Raw genomic sequence first — 27,786 nt, 5'->3', positions numbered from 1 at the left:
AAGCAGAAATAGTTTAAAAGTAAAGACATAGTAATTTCATAATTCTTTTTAAATGCAAAATGGAAATAGAAAAACTTGTATTTCAAAACCCTCTCCTGTACTGTGGACAGAATTTTTCCTCTGGGAAGACTAACTTAGAACACCAAGTCAGCTTATTCATGTTCTTAGATAACAATGTTTTTTTCCTCCATTGTGAAAATCATGTGTCTTATTCCCATTAAAATCACTGGGTTATTGGTGCTCAAAGGTATTAATATGTATAAGTCTATAAAAAGCACAATCTGTGTTTGCAAGCTGTGAGACAAAGCAATCAAATGAAGGCTTTTATAGTTCTAATTATTTTTCTAATTCTCAGGAGGCCAGACGGTAGTTGCACAGCCACTGCATGTCCAGCAGCTTCTGAAACTCAAGCATCATCAGGCAGCACAGCAGCAGAAAGCTATCCAGCCTCAGGTTGCACAGGGGCAGGCCACTGTGCAGCAGAAGGTACTTGTTGCTTGCTCTTCTGTTGAGCTCTGTAATGTTTCTGTGCTTGTAATGATTGAGCCCTGAGTTATGAGGACACTCCTAGAGAGTCAGGCAGTATTTCTAGGGGTGAGCCTTAATATCTAGAGAGAACCGTTTCTCATGTGCCTTGTCAGGTGCTTAATAATTCTTTCAAAAAGGCTGTGGTGTGATTTCTCATGCCCCAAACTGTGTTTTCTTTTGGAAGTAACAAAAGTTAAGATTCTCTTTAGTCACTTCTACCCTAACTAAATGTGGAAAATTCCCAGACTTTCAATGTTTCATATATAATTTATGCAAAATATATACTTTTTTTCTGAAATGACATGTTCTCATGGGCTTTGCTGCCAATCAGCCACCAATATGGGGTTTTTTTGGAAGTGCATTATTATATGGTGTGTGTGTGTAAGAGAGAACCATGGCAGCAAATGATTCAGAATATTTGTGTAAGTGCATGAAAGCTTTCACTTACTGCTCATTTTGCTATTCATCTGGGAGGATTTTGTTTCAATGATTAAATGTAATTAATCTTTTTAGCTTACATACCTGCTCTTTAAAATACACGTACATTTTGTAGTCATTGATGCCTTTTTTCTCTTGTGCAGATAAATGCTCAACAGGTTACAGTCCAAGCCCAACAGCAGACTTCACAGCAACAAAAAGTAACTTACACTACACAGCCTGCCATTAAAACTCAGTTCTTAACAACTCCAATTTCCCAAACCCAGAAACCAGGTGGAACCCAACAAGTACAGGCCCAGATTCAGGTACAGGTAACACAGTTTTACACCTGTAAACTCTACGATGACTGAAGAATTGTAAAGATGACAGGTGATGTAGCATTTTAGGACCCAGTCATATGAATTCTAGGCACATGTTTGTTTAAATTGACTTTATAATAAAATATATTTGTGCTGAATATGTGGCCTTGTAGCAGAGCAGAGGAACTGTGTAAGCTATCCGTTTGCCTTTCCTCTTGGAAATATATAGATTGTGTCACTGTTTTTTATTGAGCAGGGGATTCCATACTGTGCTTACTAGGTAAAATTCTTTCAGAGTTCTTCCTGGGTTTTGGTGCTGCCTCCCAGCCTAACTTCTGGCAGCCAAGAGTAGGTGAGAGTTGAGTTACCCTCTTTTCTGCGTAACTGGATCAGTCTAACCAAGGAAAAAGAAGGGGGTTAGGAATTGGCAGGCTTACTCTTTCAAAAGTATATTTAAGGTGGTGTAGCCCATTGGAATTTCCTCTGCCTCCTTCAATTTTAGAAATACTTAGGAGGAAACAACTATGTTGCAGTTAAAACTGAAAAGAAAACTTTCCCTCTTCCTCTCTTAGCTGAGTTCTTCAGTACACTGGTCTAAAAAGTTTTACAAAAGTTCAGTATCACTGAGAATGCCAAGCTGCAACTTTTCACCAACGGGCCTTTGGGAAGGTTTTCCCTTGGTAGCAGTTTTGATAGACATGATGTTTTGCTGCTATTAGAAATTTTTTCTTTCTTACTTTCATGTCACTGCAGGTTGCAAAACTTCCACAAGTGGTTCAGCAACAGGCTACTGTTGCCAACATTCAACAGATGGTTTCAGTTTCCCAGCAGGTAGGTTTGTGCTTCTTAAATACAGCACCAGAAGCACGATCCTGCTGAAAGCTCATTTATTTGGTGAATGTGTATTTTTCACCTTGTGTGTGGCATGGGCAGTGTTTTTGAAGGAGATAGCAAGTTTCCTTCTATAAAAATGAATCCTGTGAATACTGAATTCAGGTGCTGTATATTCTCTAGTCAAAAGCTGATAGGTGGAACAATGTTTGTTGATTGCTGTAGATAAGCTGAAAAACAGATTTAAAAAATATTTTTTTTCGAGCTTAAAGAATTTTCAAAAAATTAGTGTCCTGTGGTGTGTTGTCAAGATAGCAAATAATTGAACTAATGAGCACCATCTGAGTTTGCTATACAAAAATTGAGACAAATTGAGTGTTACAGGTTGTTTTGTTCCAGTTCGTAAAGCTATGCCAAGTGCTTTGTAAGTCAGAATGGTGTTGTATCTGTCCTAAATGTGGTGCAACAACAGAGGGGACTAGGGCAAGAGAAGGTCAGACAGTTTGGTCTCTCCCCTCAACTACCAGGAAGTTTATATTCTCTGTTTAGATTGCTGTCATTCAGAGGAACAGCAACAAGCATAACTTACTCTGGTTAGCAGGAATGATGTAACTTTGGAGGGTGCACAAATTTAACTTTGATGCACAAATATCTGGGCCAATCAAACCTTAACCAATCACTGGTGCAGTTTTAGTGCAGAATAAATGTCTTCTGCACCTCACAAAGGCAGCTGAAGGTGCTTGATTTTCATCTCCTCTGAACAAGGAGAGGTTAAATTTTTTTATGCCTTGCCCATTTGCATAAGTAAGGTGTCTTCTGTAGAGCAGAAATGTAATGAATGCTCAGTGTAATGCCAGACTTAATCTTTGGTAATAGCTTTGTCATCCTAACATCTAGGTGCAAGCTCAACCCCAAACCGTGACACTCTCTCAGACGACAGCAGGTCAACAGCAAGTTCAGGTAATTCCTGCAACAACTGCTACTGCTCAGGTTGTCCAGCAGAAACTGATACAACAGCAAGTTGTGACAACAGCATCTCCCCAGATTCAGGCTCCAGGTGGACAGAATCCAGCCCAGTCACCAGCAACATCTGAAGCCCAGAATCAACAAGCAAAAGTGCAAATGAGGACGCCAACTGTCAGATTAAAGGCACCTACTAAACCAAGCTGAACTAATGATGAAATGCAATAACAGGGAAATGCAGCATTTCTTGTTTGCTAAGACAAGTGAGAAGCTACTCCAAACATCCAAATGAAGACAAACCACTTATTTTTTTAATTTTTTTTTTAGCAGAAGGTTTTTTGCTGGTGAACATTTAAACATGGCAACTCTCACATCACTTCAGCATATTAGCAACCATTTAGCACTCAAAATCTGTACAAGTTGCAGTCTGCCAGTGTTCTCTGTGCTCCTTCAAACCAGATAAAACCAACATTGCTTACGTTTAAATTTTGCAGAGCTTCACCAGAGTAAAATGATACTATGCCAGAAATGTCAGTAAAATTAATCTGTGTTAGCACACCATAAACTGCCTGTGGGAATACGCAGCTTTTTGCTATAGTTTGGATGTGTGCTTGATATCAACAGTGAAGCCATTCCAAGATCCAAGTGGGGCTGATATAGCAAAGTATTTTCCACCTCTATAAAAGCTGCCTATTGTTCTGGCTTGAGGTAAATACCTCTGGAAGATCTAACTTACGTTTGAAGTTCTCCCTGCAAGGTTTAGCCAATAAATGTGAAAACCTGTAAGTATATGTAATTAAAAAGGAAAAGTTTCATTCTCCATTTTTTGTAAGTCTTTTAAAATGTTTGTTAGTGGTTTTGTGTACAGTTTACTGGATCACCCAACCTGTGTGCTCGTTCTCATATTTCACTTTTAGATAATGGATATTTTAGGCATGAACTGAGTAAATACTGTGTTGATAGTAAATGTGTATTAAAGTGTAGCCCATTTTTTGGTAAAAGAATTGTTCGGTGGATACAGCTAAACAAATGATCCATAGCTGTTTCTCATGGGACTCTTGTCAAGGAAACTCTCCAGCTGGTAAAATTTAATCTCTCAGTTTCATTCTGCTCTTGCAACATGTTTAAATGTTCAGTACTTTCTACTCAGCTTTCAGCTCAGGGGGGTGGGGGGCTGGGGGACAGGGAGAATAGTGAAATTAAATCTCAGACTAATTCTTCAACTGTGTAAAGAATAAGATCTAACTTTTGTACTATTCTTTTACTAAAGCTAATGATGAATGTATCTTCAGGGGGGTATTTTGGATGTGAATAGAGTGTGGCCTCTTCCTCCAAATCAGTTTGCCTTATTGTTATGAAACAAACAAACAAACCCAAGCAAAAAGCTGCATAGAACTTGTGGGGGTTTTCCTTGCTTTACTTGCAGAACTGTTTGCAAACAGGACAGAGAGAGGATTCAAAAAGCTCATGGTAGCTTGAGTGGATTTATTTTACTTTGGCCATAAAACTGCAAGACATGTACAATTCAGTCAATATTACAACATTCCTTTTCCAAGATGGTTTTAAAATTACTTTCTCGTTCTGTGATCTTTTTACTCTTTTAGGAGGGGAGCCTATTTAAAGGCCAGGAAATCATATATTTTGTTCTTGTATCTATATGTGCACACCTGTTGGTACCCAGCAATCCAATGGCTTAAACAAGAAAGAATAGCCAGCCAGCTCCTCTGTTTTAAGTAGGATAGGTACAGCCTGTTCCCTTAGCATCACGAATGTAAACACTGGGTCAGGCAGTGTTCCTGATTTGTTTTTCTAATTTTATACCTCTTTTTTTTCTCCTGCAGCCTATTTTTCTTGGACCCTCTGGTCTACAAATATGGGGGCATTGTTGTTTGGGGTTTTTTTTAAGCTGTTTGTGCATGCAGTAGCAGTCCCCTGACCCTGCTAAGCCTGGGTCACGAAGCTGGCAGTGCTGGCAGTGGAGTAGTTTGAAATGCAAGCAGTGGTAAGGGATAGCTGACACTGGGTACAGTATAGTGTTGCTCACCCCAAAATATTGCTTAGTTAGCCCCAGTTTTACTTTTATATGTTTAGCTCTTATGATGTGCATGAAAGTTGTGTATGGGTAACACTTCCAGCAGTGCTAAAGCTGTTCACTGCTGGTCTGATTTGGTGTCTAAAGAGGCAATTGTTTCTTGTTTAGGTCAGTTAACGAAGATAAAAGTCAGTTTTGTTTTGTTTTTCCCCCCCCTTTCTTTCTTCTTTTCCTTTTGATGTGTCTTTTCCCCAGGAGTGTGTTAGGAAGTCAACCTGTAAATAACTTATGAACATAAGCATTTGTACTTGACCCAGTAGGATTGTAAGGAGTAGTGATGTATCCTACCTGAAGGTGTAATAAAGTGTACATTTTTATAGCACCGCCTCGCCCTGCTTTCTGTGACGGGGGCGGGCGGGGGTGGCCGAGGCGCGGCAGGGGATGCTCGGGCAGCTCTGTCCGCCGAGCCGCGGGTTTGGGGCGGGGGCAGCGCGCCGGCTCCTCCTCCTTCCGGCAGCATGGCGAGGGCCGCCGAGCTCGCCGCCTGCCTGGAGGCCGTGCTGGGCAGCCGCGGCAATGCCAACCGCGTCTTCCAGATCCTGGAGCTGCTGGCGGTGCGGGGCCGGGCTGCGGGGCCGGGGGGCCGCTCGGGGCTGAAGGGGAGCGGGGCCGCGCTGGGTCGCCCGACCCTGCCGCCCTGCCCTGAAAGCCGCGCTCTTCTCAGGGCCAGGAGGAGGAGGAGGATGTCCTGTGTGCCACCAGGACCTGCAGCCGGCTCTTCGGGGCGCTGCTGGAACGCAGGGAGCTGTTCGTGGGCCCCCTGCCCGCCGAGGAGGCCTCTCTCGCCGGTGAGTCCCGGGGGGTCCCGGCAGGGGCGGCGGTGCCTCTGCCGCCGCAGCCGGTAGCGCCGCCGCAGCCGGTAGCGCCGCCGCAGCCGGTAGCGCCGCCGCGTGTCTCGCCCGCAGGGCCCTGCAGCGCGGAGCACAAGTACAAGGTGTGGATGAGGCACCGCTACAAGGACTGCCTGGGCTGCCTGGCGGAGCTGATGGGCCACGATGCCTTCCGGGTCAAGGTGGGTGCTGAGCCTGCTGCTGAGACACCAGCTCACCTGCGGGTCCCTTGCGATGCAGGAGCAGCCTCCCTGGGTGTTCCCGCACTTGGCTGCAGGACGCCGCTGCTGCTCTGGCTCGGCAGCCTCCCGGCTGTGGGCACAAAGCTTTGTCAGTCAAACCCTTCTTAAGTTTATTCTTCCTCCTTTGGAGGTTGCCTCCTTTGGGTCTGACTCCTGGTGTTCTGGTTGAGGTGCGGTTTTTTTAAATGTTTTTGTTTTTTTGTTTTGTTGTGTTTTTTTTTTTTCCAAAGGAATTGTCTCTGTGCACCCTCATGAAGTTCGTTGAGTTGGAGGCACAATATCCATTGATCAAAATAGAGTGGAAGGGGACTTTGACTTTTCCTCGTGAACTTGTTAAGGTGAGCTGCAGAAGTGAAAGTCTCCTGCACAGTGGCACACACAGCCTCTCATGCTCACCTTCTCCAGAACTAAGATTTCAAGCCAGGAAATTTTCAGGGGGACAGAAGGGTGGTGTTCTAGAGAGAGCACTGAGACCCAGAGCTTCTCTCCATAGTGAGGTGGCACCTGCTTGTGTTGGAGCAGCCTTAACAGGTTTGAGCTGGTTTCCTGAGTGCTCACAAGGTGCTAGTTCTGGGGTGGTTTTTTGGAGTCCCTGGCCTTGCTTGCAAGGATTGGGAGATGAGAGGGAAGGTACTGGCCCTGGTTCAGCCACTGTTTGTAAGTGACATTGATGTTGACAGCAGGGGCCCACCTTGGAGGTTGGGAGGGCTTGTCAGAATGGCTTGTGGACATGGCTCTGGGGCAGTGCTAGCTGCCTTTCAGAAAGACAGTGGGATGTGCTTGACCATCACAGCTCACCACCTGCTCCAGCTCTGTAAGGGACTGACTTGCTTTCCTTTACAACCCTGTGTTAGGTGGTTGTTGATGGCTTACTGCCCTTGCACGAGGACGCTTCGCTCCTGATCTCTCGCTTTCAAGAGTATATGGAGTATGATGATGTTAGGTACTTTGTCATAAAGGCCGTCACTGAGAGTATTGGGCAAGTCATGCAGAAGACAAAAGAGGTAACAAGTTGTTACTGTTGAGGTGGGGCTGGATAAACTGCTCTGAAAGGTGTATCTTGTGCGGGAGGCAGGGAGGGACTAGTGGTACATGGGGAGACTTTGGAAGCCAGAGAAATGTGTGTGTTCACTTGAAGGCTTATTTTATTGTTTCTCTTGCTCACAGTTATGCTAAGACTGTCTTCATGTATGTTTATGTGTTGTTGTTTTTTCTCAGAGGCCACTGCCATTTTACCAGCAGAATGTATTTTCCCTTATTTCTCCCATTAACATGCCAAACAAAGAGAGTGACATGGTCAAATTTATGATGAAGCAAGGTTAGTAAGTTCCACAGGATGAACTTTGTATGAAAAGGAAAATCAGGCTTACATTTTTATTGTGTAAAGACTCTTTCTGTTGTTTGCTAATGAAAAATGCCTACTCCTGTGATTACAAAATCCATATTCCTCTGTCTGCAGTGGGGTTCCTCATGGCTTTATGTTAAGAAAATGACTTCAGCCCAACTTTTTAGCATTAATATGCTAAAAAGGACTAAGTAAAAATAAGGGCTAAGTAAAAAAGGGTGATCTTATTTTTTTTGTTTGAACATCCATTTCAAGTTCAATGTCTCTTTTCCCTTTCTTCTTAGATAACTGGGAGGAATTGAAAGTGTCAAAGCTGCAGGTAAGTGTTTATTTGGTGCTTCCGAGTTGAGATTTTATCAACTTAAAGAAGAGCTTTATCTACACCAGTGTTTAACTCTCTGCTTGCCATTCTGTTTTAAGGCACACAAGCAGGCATTTGAAAAAATGTGGCTCAGTTTTTTGAAGCACAAGGTGAGTGTTATTTCTGTCACTGATTGCTCTCCAGTTGCCAATTGTTAGAAGCTGTGGCTGTCCTTGCATGGAGCTCCTGGTAGGACCCCACTGTGCTTTCGGATGGGAAAAGCCCTGTCACCATTTCTCATGGATTGTTCTGCCAAGAAACATGACCTTGTGCACAGTCTGTTTCTTTTCCTAACTGTGTGCATGTGAGGAGTGATCCACAGGTGACAACCTGTGCTCACAAGTTAAAGCTTCCCAGGCCTTTTTGCTGGTGACTTCCCACTGCCTCAGCTTTGCCCTCTGAGCTGTAATGACACTTTCAGTTTTCAGCACCCACTTCTTAGAATGAACGGAATTGTAGCTGTCACTTGTAAACTCTCCCATGAGGGAACTCTTGCTGCAGGCTGTTCTCTTGTCCTTTGCTTATGTGTTTCATCTTTGAGCTTTCTTTGCTCTCCAAGTTCTCCCTGCAAGGGTTGTTTCACTGAGTTGTCTTGTCCTTCACAGCTACCCACTGCCCTTTACAAAAAAGTTCTTGTCATTCTGCATGACTCCATCCTGCCTTACATGAATGAACCCACTCTCATGATAGACTTCTTGACAGTGGCCTATGGCATAGGTGAGTGAAAACAGGCTTTTTGTCCTTTGTGAGGCTCTGCAGCATGGTATGTGTGGACTCGGAAGGGATGCTGGACTCAGCACCACAGCCTGGATGATGAAATAGATGTACTTTTGGCTGGGATGAAGTTAAGGAACTAGGGTGCACTTCATTGTCCCTGAAAGTGAGATGTTTTTTCCTGTGTCTGTGTTGTTGCTACTTATATGGCAAGAAGATCATATTTAAGGCTTTGGGAAAGGTAGAATACTGGAGTGATCTCTTTTAAATGCAGAGTTCAGCTAGCACTGCTGGGCTGCACCTGCACACAGGGTGTGGAGATTCCTACATCAATGTCCTTCCAGAGGAGACCTTTACCTCCCCATTCTGGCGTTTTCAGGGAATTAGAGCAAAATGTTTGTCTCTCTCAGTCCTTCAGAGCCTGTTCTAAACTACAACTTCATCTTTCTAAAAGACTTAGGAGCCTCTGGATGGTTTTAGATGAAATTGTGTTACCTTACAGCCATTGTGCTGGCTCTCATTTCGGGTACTCTTAGTTTTGTGTTCCTTGTGGGAGGGTTTTATAATAGAAAGAAGTTGAAGCTGATACTTATTTTCTTACTGTGTTGATACTTGCCTGCTTTCTTACAGGTGGAGCAATCAGTCTTCTAGCCTTAAATGGATTATTTATTCTGATTCATCAGCATAATCTGTAAGTGAAAAGAGCATCTTGTTTAAAGGAGCGTGGGTTTTTGCACAGACAGATTTATGCAAAAGGGACTGAAATGGATTCTTCACACGTTTCAGGCTTTTAAATTCCCAAATGAGACAACCAAACTCTGGACAAGAGGCTCAGCTGTTTGGATGCTGAGTTCTTTTGATAGTCTGACCTTTTTTTCAGCTGAGCCTAAATATCCTTTTCTGCAGACTGTGGTTGCTCAGCACTTGAAAATCGATTTCTATTGATTTGATTACACAGTGAAGCTGTAGTCTTTGGAATGCCTTTCACTGGATCCTGTACCATTTGCAGTCACTGGACATAACTTCACATCCTGAAAATGGCTGGGCCCTGTCAGAGCTGTAAATTCACCTTGCAGGTTGTTTTCAAGTGGTGGCTGTGGAGGGAAATAAAAAAGCTGAAGAGAGCACAGCAGTGGTTGGTCTGGGGGAGTCTGTAATGGAAGCACAGAAACATGTAGACACCGGGTAGTTCCACTGTACATCACTAATCAGCAATGGATGTTGTGTTTTTACTTTTTCTAACAGGGAATATCCTGACTTTTACAAAAAGCTCTACAGTCTTCTAGACCCCTCTGTCTATCATGTGAAGTACCGAGCTCGCTTCTTCCATCTGGTCGATCTGTTTTTGTCTTCATCGTAAGTAGCATCTTTATTACGTATCTTCATATCTTTTGCTCTGACTTTTCTGTTGACCAGATACTCTTCTTGAACAGTCCCCCACACGTCTGGATGTAATGTGTTCAGTAGGCTTACTGGATTAGATTAATTTATACTGAGAAAACTGAATCCAAGATTGTTACTGTAGTGTTGTGCAATTTTTCATGTGCTGTTTTTGAAGATTTGCCACCCAGCAAATCTTATTTCAGCAAATTTAAAAATTAAAAGAAAATTCAGCAAATCTAGTTTCAGAAGTAAAACTAGTTAGTTATCCAAGTTTCATCTGCAAATGATTATGGATGTATTTTGATCTGTATTCCACTTTGGCTGAAAGTGGTGACTTTTCTGTGTGCCTTTATACATCTGGAAAAGTAACATCTGAAGGCTTGTTATAGATCATAAAGCTGCTGATAAATTGATGACCTTTGGCAGACATATTGACACAGTTAAATTGTTTGGCAGTCTGTCTGGATGTTGTCAATTCATTGCACACAAGGAAGAAACTCTGTAAGCAGCTGGTCATTAAGTTGCCATCATATATTTTGAAATAAACCAAGAGTAAATCTTTACAGTTCAGCTCTAGGCACTTAATATCAAACCCTGTGTGTTCATAATGTGCTTTGGAAAGAGCAGCAAGGCATGACAGATGGTGTCCTGTGGGGTGGCTTTGCTGAGCCTTGGAGGTGTAGGGAGCTCTAGGGCTGAGCGGCTGAAAATTGTCATCATTCATCCCAGCTCTTCTGACCTAAAGAAGGTTCCTAGATGAGATGATTGCTTTTAGAAATTTGCATTTTACCATTAAAAAAACCAAAAATAACAACTCTTCTGCACGTTTACATTGCAGCAGCTTTGTGTTCCATCTAACAGCTCCACTGCTTCCTATAGTCCTGGAAGTGTTACGTAAATTTAACGCTATGGTCTGTATGTTAATTAAACCCACAAAATGACACTAGAAGTATATAATTAAGATTGCCTGGCCAAGCACTCAGAAGGTTATAAAGTGACTGAATAAAGGCTGCCATGTGAATGACCACATATAAGAGCTGTGCTTGGCTACAGCAAGTGCCTGGAGTGGTGCTGTGTGTCTGGATTGAATCAGAGAGTCACAGGATCATTTAGGTTGGAAAAGACCTTTTAAGAGCAAGTCCAACCTTTAACCTTACTCTACCATGTTCACCCCTAAACCATATCCTCAAGCACTACATCTATATGACTGTGAAACCCATCCAGTGATGAAATCACAGAGTGATTTGAGGTGATTCATGTGTTGAATGGAAAGACCCTCAGACAGCTTCAGACAGCACACACGACCCTATGTTTCTGGTTGAAAGCAGGATACTTACAGCGTGTCTTTACTCCATTGCTCAAAAAGCATGAAGAGCCCCACTGATCTTTAGGCTGACAGGCTCACTGGGCAGGACTTGTACATGCTGGTCTCTCCTGTCTCCTTCCCAACAGCCACTTGCCAGCGTACCTGGTGGCAGCGTTCATAAAGCGCCTCTCCCGACTGGCCCTGACTGCTCCTCCCGAGGCTCTGCTGATGGTCATCCCCTTCCTCTGTAACCTCTTCAGGAGGCACCCTGCCTGCAGGGTGCTGGTACACAGGCCTGATGGGCCAGAAGGTAAGAGGGAAGATGGGCAGGAGAGTCTTGTGCTTTTAGACAACAATAAGGAGCAGGATTCATGTGAAGAAGGAAGGGAGGTCCCAGCTTTAGTTCTAAGGTTTAGAAGGATCCCTGTGTCCCTTGAGTTTGTGGAAAGCCAGCAGGCTGCTCCTGCAACATCTCTTGACTGTGAAGACCTGCTTTTATTGCTCCTCTCTGACCTGGAGCTTCACAGTTGGCTCCCCTGCCTCTGTGCTTCCCTGGGAGAGGCTGCTTTGAGCCTGGCGCACTGACCCAGGCTGCTTCCAAATGCTAAAGGACTGGGGGAGCTGGAACAGACACTGAGCTTATCTTGTTCACCTCAGGAAATGAAAAGAACATGAATGCAGAAACCATAGACCTCCTTCTTTAGTTTCAGTCCATAGTGTTCTCATGTAGGTGACCCCACTGGGACCTCAGCAGTTCACTGAGTGATTTGACTGACAGGTGCTGAGCATCAGTAGTGACCATTTAAGGTGCCTGAGATGTCCTTTGCATCTCTCCTGACTCCTGCTTGTTCCTGGATCTTAAATATTTTGGGGAGGAGCAACTCTGGGTGCAGCTCTGCTCTGGGTCTCTTGTGTTCTCTTTGGGGTTGTGTACATCATGCAGGAGGTGTTAGCTCTGTGTCTCTATTTCCTTAGGTATGTCAGAAGATCCATATATTATGGAGGAAGAGGAGCCATCTAAAAGCAGAGCTTTGGAGAGCTCTCTCTGGGAGATTCAGGTATGTCAGCTAAAAAGGAGCATCTGGTCTGGGCTTCTTCCACCCTTGCTGCTTCCTTGACACCTGTTGGCAGTGGGCAGTCCCACTTAGATTAATTTCTGGCTGATCTTTTACTCTGCATCTTTTTCTATCCCAACATAAGAGGTAAAAGATTCCACAAACTGGAGAAATTGTACATGCTAGTTAGTAGGTGACTTGTGAGGACACGTCTGACCATGCAGCTGAAAAGTGTGCAGTTAACTGAAACAGACAAGAAAGCTGCAAAAGTATGAGGCTTTTTATTTGCTTTGGAGTGGAGAGAGGAACTTGCTGAGCACTGATAGAAATTAATTGGGTGCAGCTAGGTCATCCTGTAGAAATGAGTTTAAAAATGCTAGAGAAGATTGTAATGTTCACCTTTCACCTGGATCATTTCTAGGATGGTGTATGAAGGCTGAAATTGGTTCAGTTACTCCTGATGGCTCTAAAACCTTAATGACAGAATGATCCCTTTCCATTTAAATACTATAAAGGCTTTGTGTAGGGGGCTGAAGTAGCAACAAGAATGTTGTGCAGGAGCTCGGTTTGTGGCATCAGGGCTGTGGGAGGTGGCAGAATTTGGGTTGTGCATTGTAGGCATGACCTGTGGAGGAGTCTGTCTGCTTTGAGCTGGATGGGAATCAGGTGGAAGAGCCCTTTGACTGTTTGAAGGATGTCCAAAATCAGGATTTTGTGAAGCTCTCTAGTAGCACAGTACAAACTTGCTTCCTCTGCCAGAATTTGATGTTCACTGAAGGTCTGACCAGCAAAGGGGCAGATGCCTGGTGGGATGCCAGATGGTTGTGTTACCCTGTACTTACTAGACCATCTCCTGTTTGTCTTGCTTTTGCAGTCTCTCCAAAACCATTATCACCCAGATGTGGCCAAGGCAGCTGCTGTCCTGAACCAGTCACTGTCTGAAATAGAGGATGACATCTCTGGGCTCCTGGAGCTCTCAGCTTACGAGGTAGGGTGGCTGTGCCTTTGGGAATGATTGGAACAAGAGGAAGGGAGTCTGGTTCTTGGGCACTGTGTCCATGTCAGTCTTGCTGCTGAGGGAGCTGGTCTGACTTGGTTACTCAGAGCCAGAGAAAACAGGAAAGTGTCTGTTAAATAACAGAGGATGGGGTGATGGGGCTGGCTTTTATATAAAGGGTTTGTTGTTGGATCTTTTAAGAGGTTAGAGTGAGCAGTGTTATCAGCCAGGGTGAAGAGCTGAAGAGTTTTGCCAATATCTTCTATTTTTTTCTTGGCAGCTTTTTGATAAAGAAGTAAAGAAAAAAGCTGCTGATGTGCCTCTGGAGTTTGAGCAAATACGAGGTTTGTTTGGGAAGAAGAATGATATTTTTGCAGAGCACTTCACTTTAGATTGATACCATCTCTTATAAACACATCTGCACAACTGACTGACCTTGGGGACCTGCACAAAGCTCACCTGTTGTGCTGGGTAACTCTGCCTGTGAAGCATCTTCATGTGAGAGCTGGAGCGCTTGAGAGAGGTGCAGCCTTCTTCAGAGACCTTTGCCACTACCCACCATGGACTTCCCTTTGTTGCTCTTTGTTTCTCATGATTCCACACTGCCACCTGATACTTGGGAGGGATTTTCCATCAGAGCCAAGTTTTCTGGGCCTGTTCATTGCTGGAGTTACAGCCCTTTTTTCCAAAGCTGCTGGTGCTGGTTGTGATCAGTGACTGCATTGACAGACCATCTTGCTGCCGTTCAGTGGGACTGAGGGGAAGTGCAGGCTCTGACCACTGCTCTTATTTTTCCAACGTGTTTTTTATACTAGAGCTGACAGCCTGTTTGTAGCAATTGACTTCAATACAAAGCTGTGCACACTTGGTATTCTAATGATACTTTTTATATACACTTTTAAACTCATGTCTTCAGAGGGATGTTTAGCTTCTAAATACTCAGCACTTCCATGTTTGAGACACTGAAAGTTCAGGTTTGTCAAAAACAACTGATAGGAGATGCTCAGTAATTCTGTATGAAGTGTTGCTGGTGTTTCTTCATGTACATCTATCTAATGTTATAAGGTTGCTTAATTCACAATTAATACACAGTTCTCATGAGCTTTGGAAACGAGCATAATCCTGGTGACTGCTGTCGCCAGGGAAGCCAGCTGATATGCAGTGGGAGTTATGTCTAATCCTTGATTTTTGCTTCAGAATGATAAGCAGCTTAATGTAGCTCTACTTGCAGCCTGCAAGCGTTGTAGGAGTTGTGGCCAGTGTGTATCCAGGTGTTAATCAACTTTGAACTAGCCCATGGGTACCAGGTGGCTTTGTTAATTTGGATTTTTCATATAGTTCAGAAGTCATGCAGAAATTCCTTCTGATGTAGTTGTTGGGGTTTTTTCCCCAGTGTTTTAAGTTTGAGCTAAACTTCTTATTAAGAATGCAGATAAACTCAGGACTTTTTTTTCCCTAATAATTTTCAACAACTTAATGTTCTCCCGTTAGACAGTAACTCTGCCTGCATATTTTGAAATCATAGTTTGTGAGGAGAAAGAACAGCCAAGAAACTGGAGACCAAGAAATTTCTGGCAGATAAGGAAAACTGCAGCTGTCCTGGAGACACTAAGTGTTACATTTTCTTCCTCCAGCTGTCTTTGTGCTTCCCAAACAATGGACCTGGCCTCAGAGTTGAGAGCTCTACCTCTTTACTCTGATACTTTTTAGTTCAGTTCAGGTTTTTTTCAGCATTTGTTTTTTTGTTGTTCTGTTTTGGGGTTGCTTTTGTTTTTTTTTTAAAAGTAGTCTCAATCTTTGTTGTTCTCATGTGGAAAAGCAATCCTGGCTCCTCCCTGGCCAACCTGCTTTTCTTTTTTCTTTCACCTCTGCTGTCTGTGGTAGGAAGGCAGAATGACGGAGATAACTTCTAGTTTGAGCCACCTCAGTTCAGGTTCACCCACACCTTGTATTTCAGCTCTAGAATGTATCTCCCTATATCATATGTATGCTGTATGTATGTGCATATTAAAACATTTTGAAGTGCTCTGATGCTTATGAGGATGAAATAACTACCTTTGAAAGCAGTATATGTTTATCATCTTTCAGATTAAATTAATGAGTTTATATTTTGAATACCTTTGCATCTTTTGTTTTATTCAGGTTGGCTCAGTTATTTGTGTCAGATGTTACTGATGGGCACTGTCATTCTTATCTTTCATAATATTGACACTTGGGATTGTCGGGATTGTTTTTAAATGCATAAATATGAAAGCATTTGAGCATGGGGCAAGTCCAAGTCTTGTGATGTTCAAAATAAGGAAGTTTGGTTTATTTGGACAGAGGGAACACAGACTGTCAACAAGGCATCTGAAAGGCTGTGTAAGCTGTGGGCATCTGTCATCCTGGGCTCTCCTGGTACCAAACAAGGACACTTTACATGTGGGGCAGGTTTTGTTGCTGGGGAGTAGTGGAAAGTAGCAGCCTCTGCCTTTTGATAGGCCTGCTCTGCCCTGTGGGCAGAGCCTCCTGTCTCTGAGACTAGATCACCACTGACTGAAATATTGTCAATACACATGAAGAGGGATGCTACTGGAAGTGGGGGCTTTCACTTTCTCCCAGGAGGAAGACTGTGAAGGCACCAGCATCTTATCACTGTTTCACCAGCCTTGGTTCCTAACTACTGCACCACAATTAATGGTGACTTGATTGGAGCAAGGTGCAGCTTATTTTAAGTGCATTCCCAGTGCCCTGTGTGCTGGCTGTTGAAGCTCCTGTTGATGGGTCGGGCTGCTGTGGTGTAGGACAGAGGGTCAGGCTGACGCAGGGTGTTTTCAGATCTCTCAGCATAGCTCAGTGCCAAGCTGGAAATGCTGTTAGCACTTTACTCCAAGTATGTGCAGCTGGCCTGGTGAGACTTCATTGTTTCGTGGTGGTGCCTGGCAGTCCCTGTGCTTGGTGCAGACAAGACAAACTGCAGACAGCTCAGGGGAGCAAGCCTTGAAGGTCTTCTAGAGACTTCATCCCCCATCCCAGATGCCGCACTTGCCTAAGCAGCATTCTTAAACCAGCTCTTAGGTGGAGATAGCTCTAAGCCCCTGCCTGTCCTTGGAACAAAATGCTACTGCTCTTTCATCAAGCTTTTATCTTTAAAATTTCATACCCCTCCCCTTTAATAGGAGGCATCAGGAAAAAATCAGCAGTTATAAATATTAAAAGTTTCATCTGCACCGAGCGAACAACCCTTATCAGGCTGCACACCCGCTGCTGCTGCTGCTCTACAGGTCTCCACAGACTGCAGATTATAGATGCTTTAATCATAGTGTGTATTAACTGGAAGGCCAGATTGAAGTACCAGGCAGAGAGCACATAAGTCACTCCTGTTATTATTTGATATTTATCAGATGCAGGGAGGGGGAAGAGAGCAGTTCTGGGTTGTTTTGTTGTGTTCTTTCAGTGAACGTAACAGATAGTTGTATGAAAACATTAACATAGTCCCCCACCGTCCCCACTCATCAATGCCTGGTTCCTCCACCCGAGCACAGCTCTAGGGTCTCTCTATGTTGCAGTGAACTGCCCTTGGCTTATTTTACTGAGCTTTCATTTATTTAAAGACCATTCAAGTCATCCCAGCCTGAAGGTAAAAGAGCCTCTCGATGAGTTTTGTCTTGTAAGTCAAGGTCCGGGTGACTCTGGTGTTTATGTTAATCAGCTTAGATTCTTACTTTTAAGCTTTTCATTTGGGGATAGAGGGAAGTGTAGATTTACATCTGTCAATAGATGTAAAAGTGGAAATGCCAGCCAAAGGCTTGGGTCAGGCTTGCCCCAAGTAGAGAGGTCTCTGCTCTGGGGCAGTCAGTGCCTGTCCTCTTCCAGCACAGTGGGAATGTACATTTGCCTGGTTTCAGGCTGGCATTGGTCAGCCAAGAAATTAGGCTGCTGTGTGTAAAATAGCTGGCTTGTCACACCATATGTTCACGTATCTCAAGGGGGCATTAGGAACTGCTGAACTAGCATCCCCTGCCTGTCATCTTAACCACCTGGACGTCCACCTCTGCTCCTCCAAATTGCATGTGAGCTGCTCCCAGCATACAGATGGACACTGAGTGGGGGTGGTAAATCCTGCCTTTGCTCCAAAAGGGCTGCGTCCACAAGCTCCCAAGTGCTTTTAAGCCCCTCTGAGTGGCTGCTTTTAGCATTAAGATGGAGTCCCAGCCCTGGGATTGTGAAAGCTGCAATGCAGCTGTAACCAGAGTTTTTACATTACCTCATTTTGAAAAACAAATGAGCTCTCAGGTAATTTACGACCCTGCTCAGACAAAGAGGGGTACAGGATCTCTCCTCAGCTGACACCAGCCTTCTCCTGCACTATCATAATCAATATTCATTAACTGAAGTCTACTGGACTTGGAGAATTACTGCTATTAATAAGCCAAGAGTCTATCTTTGTGTAGTTTATGAAGGGAATGTTAGGTCTGTTAATAAAAAGAATTGCTTTTCTGCAGACTTTTAGCCCTGCCATGGGCCATGCTTGCAGCACTAGAGAGAACTGGAGCACACGGGTAGAGCCAAAAGAGAGAAAACCAGAAGGAACTTCAGAGCTGGTAAAAGGCACCTGCAGTGGGGTAAGAGCACGGTCAGCTTCAGACAGAACCATCTTGCTTTCCTGTAATGTTCTGAGCTGCCATCCTGCATGTCCATGAGAGGAGCAAAGCTCTGGCTGCTTCACTCGGGTACCTGGAGCGCTCGCTCAGGTGTGTGCTGGGTCCAGAGTGTTACACAGCTGGAGGATACCTGCCAGCCATGGCCACGAGGCCCTCATGGGAGTAGTGCCAACCTTCCTCTTCCTGAGGCACAAACCCCAACAACCAGGGTGCTCTGGTTGATGGTGCAAACACAGAGGCTGTGCGTGCCAGCTCCACCCAGCAGAGTTAAAACCTGCAGGCTCCGAGGCCTGCTGCTATCCCCATTTTGTTGATAAATAGAGCAAACCTTATCAGAATGAGCAGATTGTAGGCCTGCTAACGTAGCTTTGCTTGTGCTAGAGATAATTGATGCTTTAATAGCACTGTACATGGTCCAGATTGCAGCTGGAGTGCTTATATAAGGAGGCACATCAATCACAGCTGGCTGTATTTAACTGTTATCAAATATTTAGGTGAGTAGCAAGGTGCATTCTTGTGCTGCTCTTGGGGAAAGAGTGAGTGGCTCCCAGATACAAACTAATGAGTCATCACATTCCTTCTGCCTCCACTGGTTTCTTGCAGGCTGGGAGACCAGGCAGTTAGAAGCTCTGGATGAAATTAATTGCTGTCATACAGGTAGGCTTACAGAGGCAGGCCAGGGTGAGGGATGCAGGCAGTAAGTGAAATCCCAGCCCCCTGACAGCCCAGTAGGCAGGCAGCAGGGATGTCTGCAGTGATGGTTGCTGCTCCTGCTTACCCAGCATGTGCCACAGGGCTCTGCTGTGCAGCCCAGCAGAGCAGCTCCCATCAGCTCTGTGCTTGGCTGGAGCTGCAGGCCAGCACGTGGTCATCTCGTTTGAGGTGTGTCTGCAGCGTGTCTGACCACTCACCAGCCTCATGGGATGGCCCCAAGCCTCAGTGAAGCCAGAACAGACCCACTTTTGCATCCTGTTCCAGCACTTGGTACATCATGTCTGAAGCTATAGCATGTGGCTGTTCCTAGAGATACAGTCCTCTCCTGAGCTTTCCTTGTTGTCTCATGAAGGGTCCTGCCTGGCTGAAATGTTCCCTCTGGACAACATCTGCCTGAAGGTTTAGTTTCTCAGAGGTACTTAGTGGATGAACTCGTGTTATCTTTGAGGAGCTGAGTATAAATAGTGATGGGAGCTTTTATTCTCTTTCAGCTTATCAGAGATTTATGGCCTGATTTACTTCAGTCTTCCCCTTTATTTCACGCTCAACAGCAGAGATTGTTTTCCCAGCAAAAATCCTCCCCGTTCTCTGCACCCGAGGGCGGGGAGCCCAGAGCCCCCGCCTCGCTCCCGGGCTGTGCTGCTGCCACCGGCACCTCTTGCCGGGGAACTTGGGTCCGGGTGGTCCGGGTTGTTGCTGCGGAGCCTGGGTCGCCAGAGCTGGGCCCCTGAGCCGGGGCTGGTGGCCACTAGAGGACGGTGCAGGCTGCAGGGCTGTGCCCGGCACACGCGGGGTGGTGAGGGAGATGCCCAGCCCGGGGGACACGAGAATTCCCCCCCAAATCCCATTCCTGCAGCTCCCCTGGAAGCAGCGCCCGCGGGCGGGGTGGGTAGATCCCCCGGCAAACCAGCTCTGAGGGCTGAGGAGGCTGGAAAGGGAGAAAACCCGCAGTGCCAGGGGGTGCGATGGTGTGAGGTGACTGCAGGGGGGCTGGGTTCTTTGTGCTCCCTTCCCCTTGCCGGGGTTGACTGTCCCACGGGTGTCCCGGCAGGGCAGGGATGAAGGCAGCTGGGATCTCCTCCCAGCAGTGCTGTGACCAGGGAGACTCCAACCCTTGTGTCACTTGGTGTGTCACTGGTCCCTGCAGCCACTGATCCGGACCGGGGAACGCTTCACTGGCTGAGGCTGCTCTTCCCAAATCAGCCGCGACTGGCATTTCGTTCTTATGTTATTAAACCTTGTCCTAAAGAGTTGTGGTCCCAGTTTAGGAAATTAAGTGCTGTCCCAGATTCGGGGTAGCACTGAAACGCTGCAGGAGAGGTTTTGTTTGCTGGCAGGCAGGGTGTGTTGGACCAGCTCTTCTCTCCCCAGAGCTGCCCCAGGGGACAGGGCTGGTTTTGGGACTCTGCCCACATGCTCCTCTCTGGGATTGGGGTATGGTTAGTCTGCCACCAATAGTGTACCTTTTGTAAAAGCCACATTCTCATGACAATTGGCAGGAATCGCTGTCTGCAGTTGGAGAGCCCCAACACTACTTCAGTGTTATGGAGGAAGTGAGAAGGATCTTCTGGTGTGGGTTTGTCCTGCTGCTGAACAAGAACTTAGCAAAACGTGTGTAAGGGTGTGTAAAAATCAGGCTGGTGCCTAAAATTCAGCCATGGGCTCAGAGAAAATCTCACAGTCTCTTCTGGCTTTCAATCTGATGATGGGAGAGATGCTCATACAGATAAATAAGGAGGAGAGCAGAGCATCCAATTAAACACTCATCCCAGCCACCCAGTTGGAACTACCCATCACTCTATATAATGCATCATAAATACTCTCTTGATGGTTTTCTATTGTGTATAGCAAAACAAAGCTGGATTCTGTTTCTGCTTTAGCTGTTTCTAACACTGTTCATCATTGCTATATCTAAACACGATCTTACTTTGAGAGTAGGACTCCAAGCAGTGACAAAATAAAGTGAGATTAAAATAATATTAAAAAAATTCCAGATTAAGCTGAAACTATGGTTAATCTTTCAGAGCTGTGGGAAGGTAATAGCTAAGCTGCATGGACAGTATTTTGTCAAAAGACTGTGATGAAGTGTGTTGATCCACATTATAAATTTATATCTGTTTCTGTATAATAACCATAACTACAGTTCAGCTGCAGTTAGGCACTTATAAATATCTCATTTGAATGTATAACTTGTTGCATGTCTTTTGTTTGGCTTTTATACTGCAAGTATTTTTTTAAAAATACTTTTCTTAGGTGATAATAGGTGATGGGTACTGGTTAATCTCAGGGGCTGCAAAGAAAATGGGAAGGACAGATCCCTTCTCCCCTGCTAGGGGTCTTTGTTTTCCTGGCTCAGCTGGTACCCCTCCAAGTCCTGCTTTAAGATTGTAGCTGTAAAGGAGAGGGAAGGGGGTGTCAGGGGTGCCCCTGCCCTTTGTGAGTGGCCAGGAGTCCCCTTTTCCTCATCTCTGACACACAGAGCTGTGTGTCACAGGTTTTACAGCCAGGCAGCTGGTCACTTGTCCCTTGGTGGCGAGCTGCCTGACGGCCCAATCAGCCTGCTGGCCCCCAGTTCCCATCTGCCAGCAGCAATGATGTGACCTTGGGCTTTTGGTTGAGGCCTTGTCCCGGCTCTGAGGGCTCTTGAGAGCTGTGAGTCATCTCAGCCCCCTTTGCTAATTGCCCAAGAAGCCTGGTGTGTGCCTGATGGCATTAATAGAGTGGAGATTTTTTTCTCCCCTGTTCTGCACCACTGCAGAGTGCTTGCTGATCCTTATCTGCTGGGATAGACCAGAGGGGAGCTCAGGCTGCTCCTAAGAGCCTTTGCATCAGTGATGGACAAACTGACTGACAGCTGACTGTCCTCCAGCTCGTGGGTCAGGTACGTGGGGATAAGGCATAGCAGCCAAATGCTTCTCCCCGGCTCCCTCTCCCAGGCCCCCCCTCAGTCCAGCCTCACAGCTGGATTTCAGCCCTTTCAAAGCGGCTGGTGTTAGAGAAGGAAACTTTGAATTTTGAACATGCAAGAAATTGTCTCTCAAGGCTTGAATTACTTATAGAGTATAAATGATGCCTGAATGCTAATGTACATTTCAGTCCATGAACGTTTTGGAGTGGATGATAACTTCACTAAGTGCAGTGCCCTCGCACCAAAGGTGAATTCAGCCCAGGGTGTTTGCTGGCAAACACACCACCACCAATCCTTGTTTGTTCCCCCAGACACCCAAGCTTTGTTGACGTGTGGGCCAGGAGGACCCTAGAATAGAAGTGGGAATTAACTTAGATACATCTGTACATCGGAAAGGTAAATTGCTCCCTCAGGAGAAATGATAATGAGGGTTAGCAAGCCACCAGTAAATACAGCAGCAGGCTGGAGATGGTAGAGGAAAAGATCACGCTGGGGGCAGCTGCTGTCAGTGACCCAGTGGGACTGAAGTCTCCAATGGTTTGGGACTAATTCTGACCCTGCCTGTAACAGGCAGGAGCAGTAAATGGGAACAGTGTGGCTGGGGAGGGAGGGCTGACGTGCCTGGCAGAGTGTGCATTTTAATTGCTCATTTTCTTTCCCATTTTATGTGATTTGATTGTGAATTATGTTTTGTGCATTTGTAATTAGAGAGTGGAGCAGATGGTGAAGCTTTGTCTGAGGTGATGTAGCCATTGAAATAACTCATGGTACTGGCTGACGGTTTGCTGGGGAAGGGGGTGTTAGGCCATGAAGGTCCTGGGAGTTGCTCTAACAGATCCACCTCCTAGATAGTCTGAGGCAGAACTTCAAGTGATAGAACTCACATTGCCCCACTGAAACCCACATCCAGGCTCGTTCACACCACCTAGAAAGCTGCTTTCCCAGGAGAAACTGCTTTGTCCTTACCCCTAGCCATGCCTGCTCTCACACCCAGTTTGCAATCAGCTGTGCTGTGGTTAATGAGGTGTAACTCACCACAGCCAGCCCACAACATGTGAGCTGGTTTCTTTGCCTGTGAGTTTGAAAGGGGCAGCTCTTCACATCCCTGGGAGATGTCCAGCTCTGCTTTGTCCCCAGATCCTGCACTGAGAAGCAGGATTTTGTAAGTCAAAGCTTCCAGCAAAAGTTATAAAGCTGGACTTTAACAGAGAAACCTTGGAAAGTTGCAAGAGCTCAGTGAAGGGTGAAATCCCTTTCCCTCTCTCCATGTCAGCCAGACACGTCCATTCATCAGCTTCCCACTCGGTTAGTGATCTGCACTGAAAAGGTTGGACTAGAGGCTCAAAGCAGTAGTGGATCCTTATCATATGTTTGAAAAGGAGAGAAATCCCAGCCTAGAAAGTTGCTTGAATATGTTTTAGACTTTTGTTCATGTCTTCTTTTATCACATCCAAGCTCTTGGTGATACACCAGTAAGCAGAGCAGGGAGCTGAGCTAATTTATCTTGGACCTGCCACTGAAGAGGTGTTTTTCCACTTCTAACTTCTGAACCTCTCCAGCCATGCTTGGACAAACCTGTGATACTTGTCATAGAGTATCTCAGTGAAAAGAATTGTAGTGAAAACCCGTGTAGTTCATGTGCATAATTTTCCATAGTTTGGTTTTATTATTAGGGCAGCAAGTTTCTGCTGCAAGTGCCAGGCAAAGCTGGGCTGAAGCTACTGGGGGAGCGTGACCTGACCCATGTTGGCAGAGAGCAGAGGAGCAAGGCTGTGAGTGGGGGCTGAGGAAAACTGCATTCTTAACTCTGCTGGGGGTTTGGTGCCCTGAGGACTGCACCTCAGGGCTGAGATTCCTGGGCACTGGGCACATAGCCCAGAGGGCACACGTGCTGCTGAGGGAAGTCAGTCCTGCTCTGGTAATTTTTGCCGCTGCTGAGAATCTCCTTCATCTCAGACCTGTGTAGAAACACCTAGAGCAGATCAAAGGGAAAAAAGAAAACAAGATTGAAGTACAATGCTGTCTTCCCTACACAAATGAATTCGTTCAGAAGTGTGTACATTATGACTGTTTAGCAAGTGCAGACTGCTCTGTGTGATGCTGGGGACAAACACCCGTGTGGCACCCTCTCTTACAGGTCTTTATCCTTTGGCACTTAGCTTAAACTGGGTCTGGGCTGCAATTTGCTCTAATCTGAGCCACATAAAAGACTTGGATTTTTGAATCTACAGGACAGGGTTGTCCATCTGTGAGCAGGAGAGCATGTTCTCTTGTTCTTCCTTGTTGGAAGTGGAAGCAAAGGATTGACACAGGGATCGCGGGAGACAGCGCAGCGCAGCCTGGAGCTTCCTGGTCCTGGGGGATGTCCTGCCTGTGCAGGGGTTTCTGCAGGGATGGCTGCTCTGACAGGAAAGCTGTAGCACAGATGAAAACTCTGCTGCATTTGGTTGTTAGGTGTGTCTTGAGAACAAGGGAAAAGATGAAAAGTCCTCAGCCAGGGGGCTGCGGTTAAAGCAGCCACCAGGTTTTTAGGTGTTTGTTCCCATCTCTGAGAGCCTATTGGACCTTTTCCTCTTAATTTCAATTGAGCTTTGAACTGAACCTGGAAAGCTGTGCAGAAAAAACTGTCCTGAATGTTCCCTGGCAAGGGTGAATCAATGTCTCTTTGGTATATGTGGAGAACAGGCCTCCTCATGCATGGGTCTGACCATGAACGTTCCCAAGAACAACCAGCCTCCTACAAACAGGGAAGAAACAGCTCCAACCAGGCCCATAAGCCCATTTGTGCCTGTGTACAGCTCCCAAAATAAGCTGTTCTGTCACCTCCCAGCCTCCCACCTCTGGGAGACAAGGTTGTCCCCACTGCCTTCTCCATGCAGCTGGACCTCCTGCTTTCTGTCAGAAGTCCTTGACGTGTGTGTCTGGTTAACGAGGCTCAGGAATCGCTGACATTTCAGTTCCTTTCCCAGGCTGGCTGGAGGACACATTTATGACATTCAATGATGATAAATAGAGGACATACAGAGTTTAACCCACAGCAGCTCCGTGGAGGAAGCGAGTGCCTCCGTGCTGAAACGCACGTGGGTGAATGTTTCACAGCCCTGGTTACTGCTGTCTGCCTCCCAAAACAAATCAAACCTACTTCTGGGGGGCACATGCCTGCTCTGGCAGGGCTCTGGTGGCTTCTGTGACACAGGGAGGAGGGCTGGGTGGTTTTCAAAGGAAACTTTTCTGGCCCTGGTGGCTGCAGTCAGCTGGGTGGGCTGCTCCATGGTAGCACCCTTCGTTTTCTGCAGCCACACAGTTATTTACCTGTATTCTCCAGTTGGTGCTTGTAAACATAGATTGAGGTGTTTTTTTTTTTTTTTACTGCTTAATACACCGACACTGTGAGCTCTTCTATGTGTAAAATCTATCTAAAAAATAAAGAAATAGATTTACAAATGCACACACAGGCACACACATATCATTTAAGACAACAAATAAACAGGAAAGGTGAAACAGCAATAATTCACTCGTTTTTCCTCTGATTATTTTAAATGCCTCAAGTTTTCCTCTCATGGTTTATGATGTTATCATGCTCCTGTCTAAACTACTATCCTAAAATACAGTGTACAGGGTTATACTCTCCATAAAACCCTGACAACAATAATTTCTGCTGTAAAACCTTCAGTTCCTACCCGCACTGCAATTTGGGCCGTGCCATGCCACCCCCATCTCTGTGATGGCTGGCAAATTGCAGGCCTGCAGGTACCTGCCACCCTGCTTGGGACTCGGAGGTCACATTGAGCTGCTCGGATGCCTAATAATGCCCTGAGCTGGCAGAGGTGGGCTGGGATCACCAGCAAGGTTGAGAGGACATCAAGAGACACATTTACCGGGTTGTTTCCTTTTAATATGGAGAGTGATGTCCCTGGCCAGCCAGCCTGTGCTGTGTCTGAACATGGTGCTGGTGCCCTTGGAAATGGCCTCGCTTCCTATCTGAGCCCCTTGATCCCTCCGGGTGGGTTTGCAGCCTGCAGCACTGCCAGCTGGGCTGGGCTGGAGCTGCAGCAGCAGCTTGTGCCTTCCCAGGCTGGGCCTCTCCCTGCTCCCACTTCCCAATGCTCCTGCTTTAGTGCACAGACAGGGATTTGGGTACTGAGAGGGACTGGGGCTGAGTGCTTCCTATTCCGTCCTATTCCTATTCCAGTCTATCTGTGATTCTTCCCAGCCTGGAGCTATGCTGTGGCTGCCTTTCACCCTGTAACAGAAACACATCATTTAATGTGACGGTGCTTTTCTGAGAGCTGTCACCTTCTGCCCATGCTCCCCTGAATGCCCAGTAACCTCTGGCTGCTTGGCTTTCTCTGGGCAGCAGGTCCATCTGTCCACAGCCTTTGGACCTCCAGGAGAAGCAGCAGGACAGTATTCCATGTGCAGTGCACAGTCACAGAGATGCTGCCTTTATTGCCAGGTGTGATTTGTTGAGCTGACAGTTTAATTTCTGTTTGTGGGCTTCCCTCCCACCTCCAGCATCTCCCCTCTATCACCTCATATGCTTTGTAATGTGTACTTAGCCAAACCAGAGGATTCTTGGAGAAATATTTATCATCTAGTGTAACTTGGTGGGTTTTTCTTCCATTACAGTTTAGAAAACATTCCCACATTAACCCCATCCTGGTTAGGTTAGAAGGAAGAAGGTTCTCTCAGATTACAGCTCTTGCCATCTCCTTTAGAGCAAGGCAAGAAAAATGTGGGGTGTTGCCAAACCATAAGCACATTCTTGCAGTGCCTGATAATGTGCTTCAATTTTTTATTTATTTATTTCTTTAAAGTCCTAGTTTAATTTCCATTTTGGAATTTCAGCTTACTTTATGAAACATTTTTGGATCATCTGAGGTACTTACTATCTGCTCTTATCTTCAAAGACTGCTGAAGAGTCATCAGGGTCTGGCTTAAGGAGGAATTAAGCAGCTCTCTGGGTTTCTTGATAAAAAAAGCATGGTGTCCTGGTGCTTGCATATAGAATTTGTTTGTTTGTTGTTGTTTTGTTGTTTTTTTCTTCCAGAAGTTGCTTCAGCCTGGTCCAATGCAAACAGCAATTCATCTGCTAGGATTTGTTCCAAAGTTTTCTGTGTATCTGCTTCTGTAACCCTCCCATTTGCCTGTGTGTAATGACATCTTGCTGAAATGCATCCATCTGCTGAGAGGACCTTTCCAGCAGTTAGTAACTGTGGTTACACCAACCTTTACAGAAGAACCTGAGACAGGTTAAGGGGGCCTGTTTTTTCCTTCTCCTGAGGAGCTCAGTAGCCACTCTATGGTGGTGTCGACTGGCAGGACGTGGGGAGGCACCGCCTCTATCCCTCATTTGGCCTCATCAAGTGATAATTGGTGAGCATCTACTTCAGTGGTAATAATTTGATTGCCACAGGAGCAATGGCAAAAGGAAGGTCTTGTTTCTTCTAGGTGACTTAATTTGGTGAAGACCAGATTGTAACTCTCTCTTCTCCAAGGTGGTTCAGTGGTGGCTTTAGCACCCGGGGCAGCAGGACCTGGGCTGTGCTGTGGCCAACCCAGCATCCAACCTGGCATTCCAGCACCTGGGGTAAGTGTAACTCTATTTTCTAAAGCCATGTGTTTGCTAGAGTAGGGTACAGCAGAAAAGGTGACCTTGGGGCTGAGTGGTTGTAAATCAGCTCACTAAAGGGGGGGACAGTTTGAGGGCAGCTCCTGCGAAGGACTCTGAGCATGATTAGGGGATCTAGGTGTTAAAGCTGCTGCTTTGCCTCAGATTAACTGGAACTGTGCTTGCAGAACTGATCTGAGCAAGGCTTTCTGCCTCATTGTGCCCTGGAAATGCTAATCCAAGGAGATAACGTGCTTGTTGTTACACACTTTGGGCCAAACTCTGCTCTTGGTGACTCCTCCTTTCTGTTCCTTCTGTGGCAGGGTCTTTCCATCACCCAGCAGGGCATGCTCTCAAGTTCCTGCTTTACTTCTTTCTTTTCTTTCTCTCCCTCTTTTTGTTTTCATAAATAAATATACCAGTAATAGTTAAATCACTCACCAGTAAAGCTTATCAGTATTTTGGAAGAGGTATTAGTAACATATTTGCTAAGAAGTCAATGAGGGGAAGTAAAGTACCGGGATAT

At 45.7% G+C, this 27,786-nt stretch overlaps 2 protein-coding genes across 15 annotated transcripts in view; both read left to right on the top strand.

Annotated features, from left to right (window-relative positions):
• EP400 (E1A binding protein p400) overlaps positions 1–5,470 on the top strand; it is a 49,035-nt gene extending 43,565 nt beyond the window's left edge. For 9 of the 14 annotated variants that reach the window (XM_051633763.1, XM_051633760.1, XM_051633768.1 and 6 more), the window contains 4 exons: positions 356–486; positions 1,110–1,277; positions 2,019–2,096; positions 2,994–5,470. In XM_051633763.1, the coding sequence (XP_051489723.1) occupies positions 356–486; positions 1,110–1,277; positions 2,019–2,096; positions 2,994–3,266 (650 nt within the window). In that variant the 3' untranslated portion in view covers positions 3,267–5,470. The remainder of the gene's footprint in view (positions 1–355; positions 487–1,109; positions 1,278–2,018; positions 2,097–2,993) is intronic. The other 5 variants (XM_051633771.1, XM_051633769.1, XM_051633770.1 and 2 more) reach the window with 2 other exon arrangements.
• A 139-nt stretch (positions 5,471–5,609) lies between these two features.
• On the top strand, positions 5,610–15,499 carry NOC4L (nucleolar complex associated 4 homolog). The gene is made up of 15 exons (XM_051633791.1): positions 5,610–5,705; positions 5,816–5,939; positions 6,057–6,163; positions 6,454–6,561; positions 7,078–7,227; positions 7,442–7,541; positions 7,853–7,887; positions 7,989–8,039; positions 8,535–8,646; positions 9,274–9,334; positions 9,889–9,999; positions 11,479–11,642; positions 12,308–12,390; positions 13,262–13,375; positions 13,665–15,499. The coding sequence occupies exons 1-15, from the start codon at positions 5,610–5,612 to the stop codon at positions 13,779–13,781; spliced, it is 1,533 nt and encodes a 510-aa protein (XP_051489751.1). The 3' UTR covers positions 13,782–15,499.
• The last annotated feature ends 12,287 nt before the right edge of the window (positions 15,500–27,786 follow it).

The sequence above is a fragment of the Apus apus genome, chromosome 16 (genome assembly GCF_020740795.1).
Source record: "Apus apus isolate bApuApu2 chromosome 16, bApuApu2.pri.cur, whole genome shotgun sequence".
Classification (NCBI taxonomy): Eukaryota; Metazoa; Chordata; class Aves; order Apodiformes; family Apodidae; genus Apus; species Apus apus.
This window is presented reverse-complemented; position numbering and strand designations above follow the sequence as displayed.

What these genes read in the sequence shown, in the direction of transcription:
- NOC4L (XM_051633791.1), top strand. Translation starts at nt 5,610, where the DNA reads ATGGCGAGGGCCGCCGAGCTCGCCGCCTGCCTGGAGGCCGTGCTGGGC. An exon ending in CGAGGAGGCCTCTCTCGCCG is followed by an intron (nt 5,940 to 6,056) that starts GTGAGTCCCGGG and finishes TCTCGCCCGCAG; the next exon opens with GGCCCTGCAGCGCGGAGCAC. An exon ending in GACAGTGGCCTATGGCATAG is followed by an intron (nt 8,647 to 9,273) that starts GTGAGTGAAAAC and finishes GCTTTCTTACAG; the next exon opens with GTGGAGCAATCAGTCTTCTA.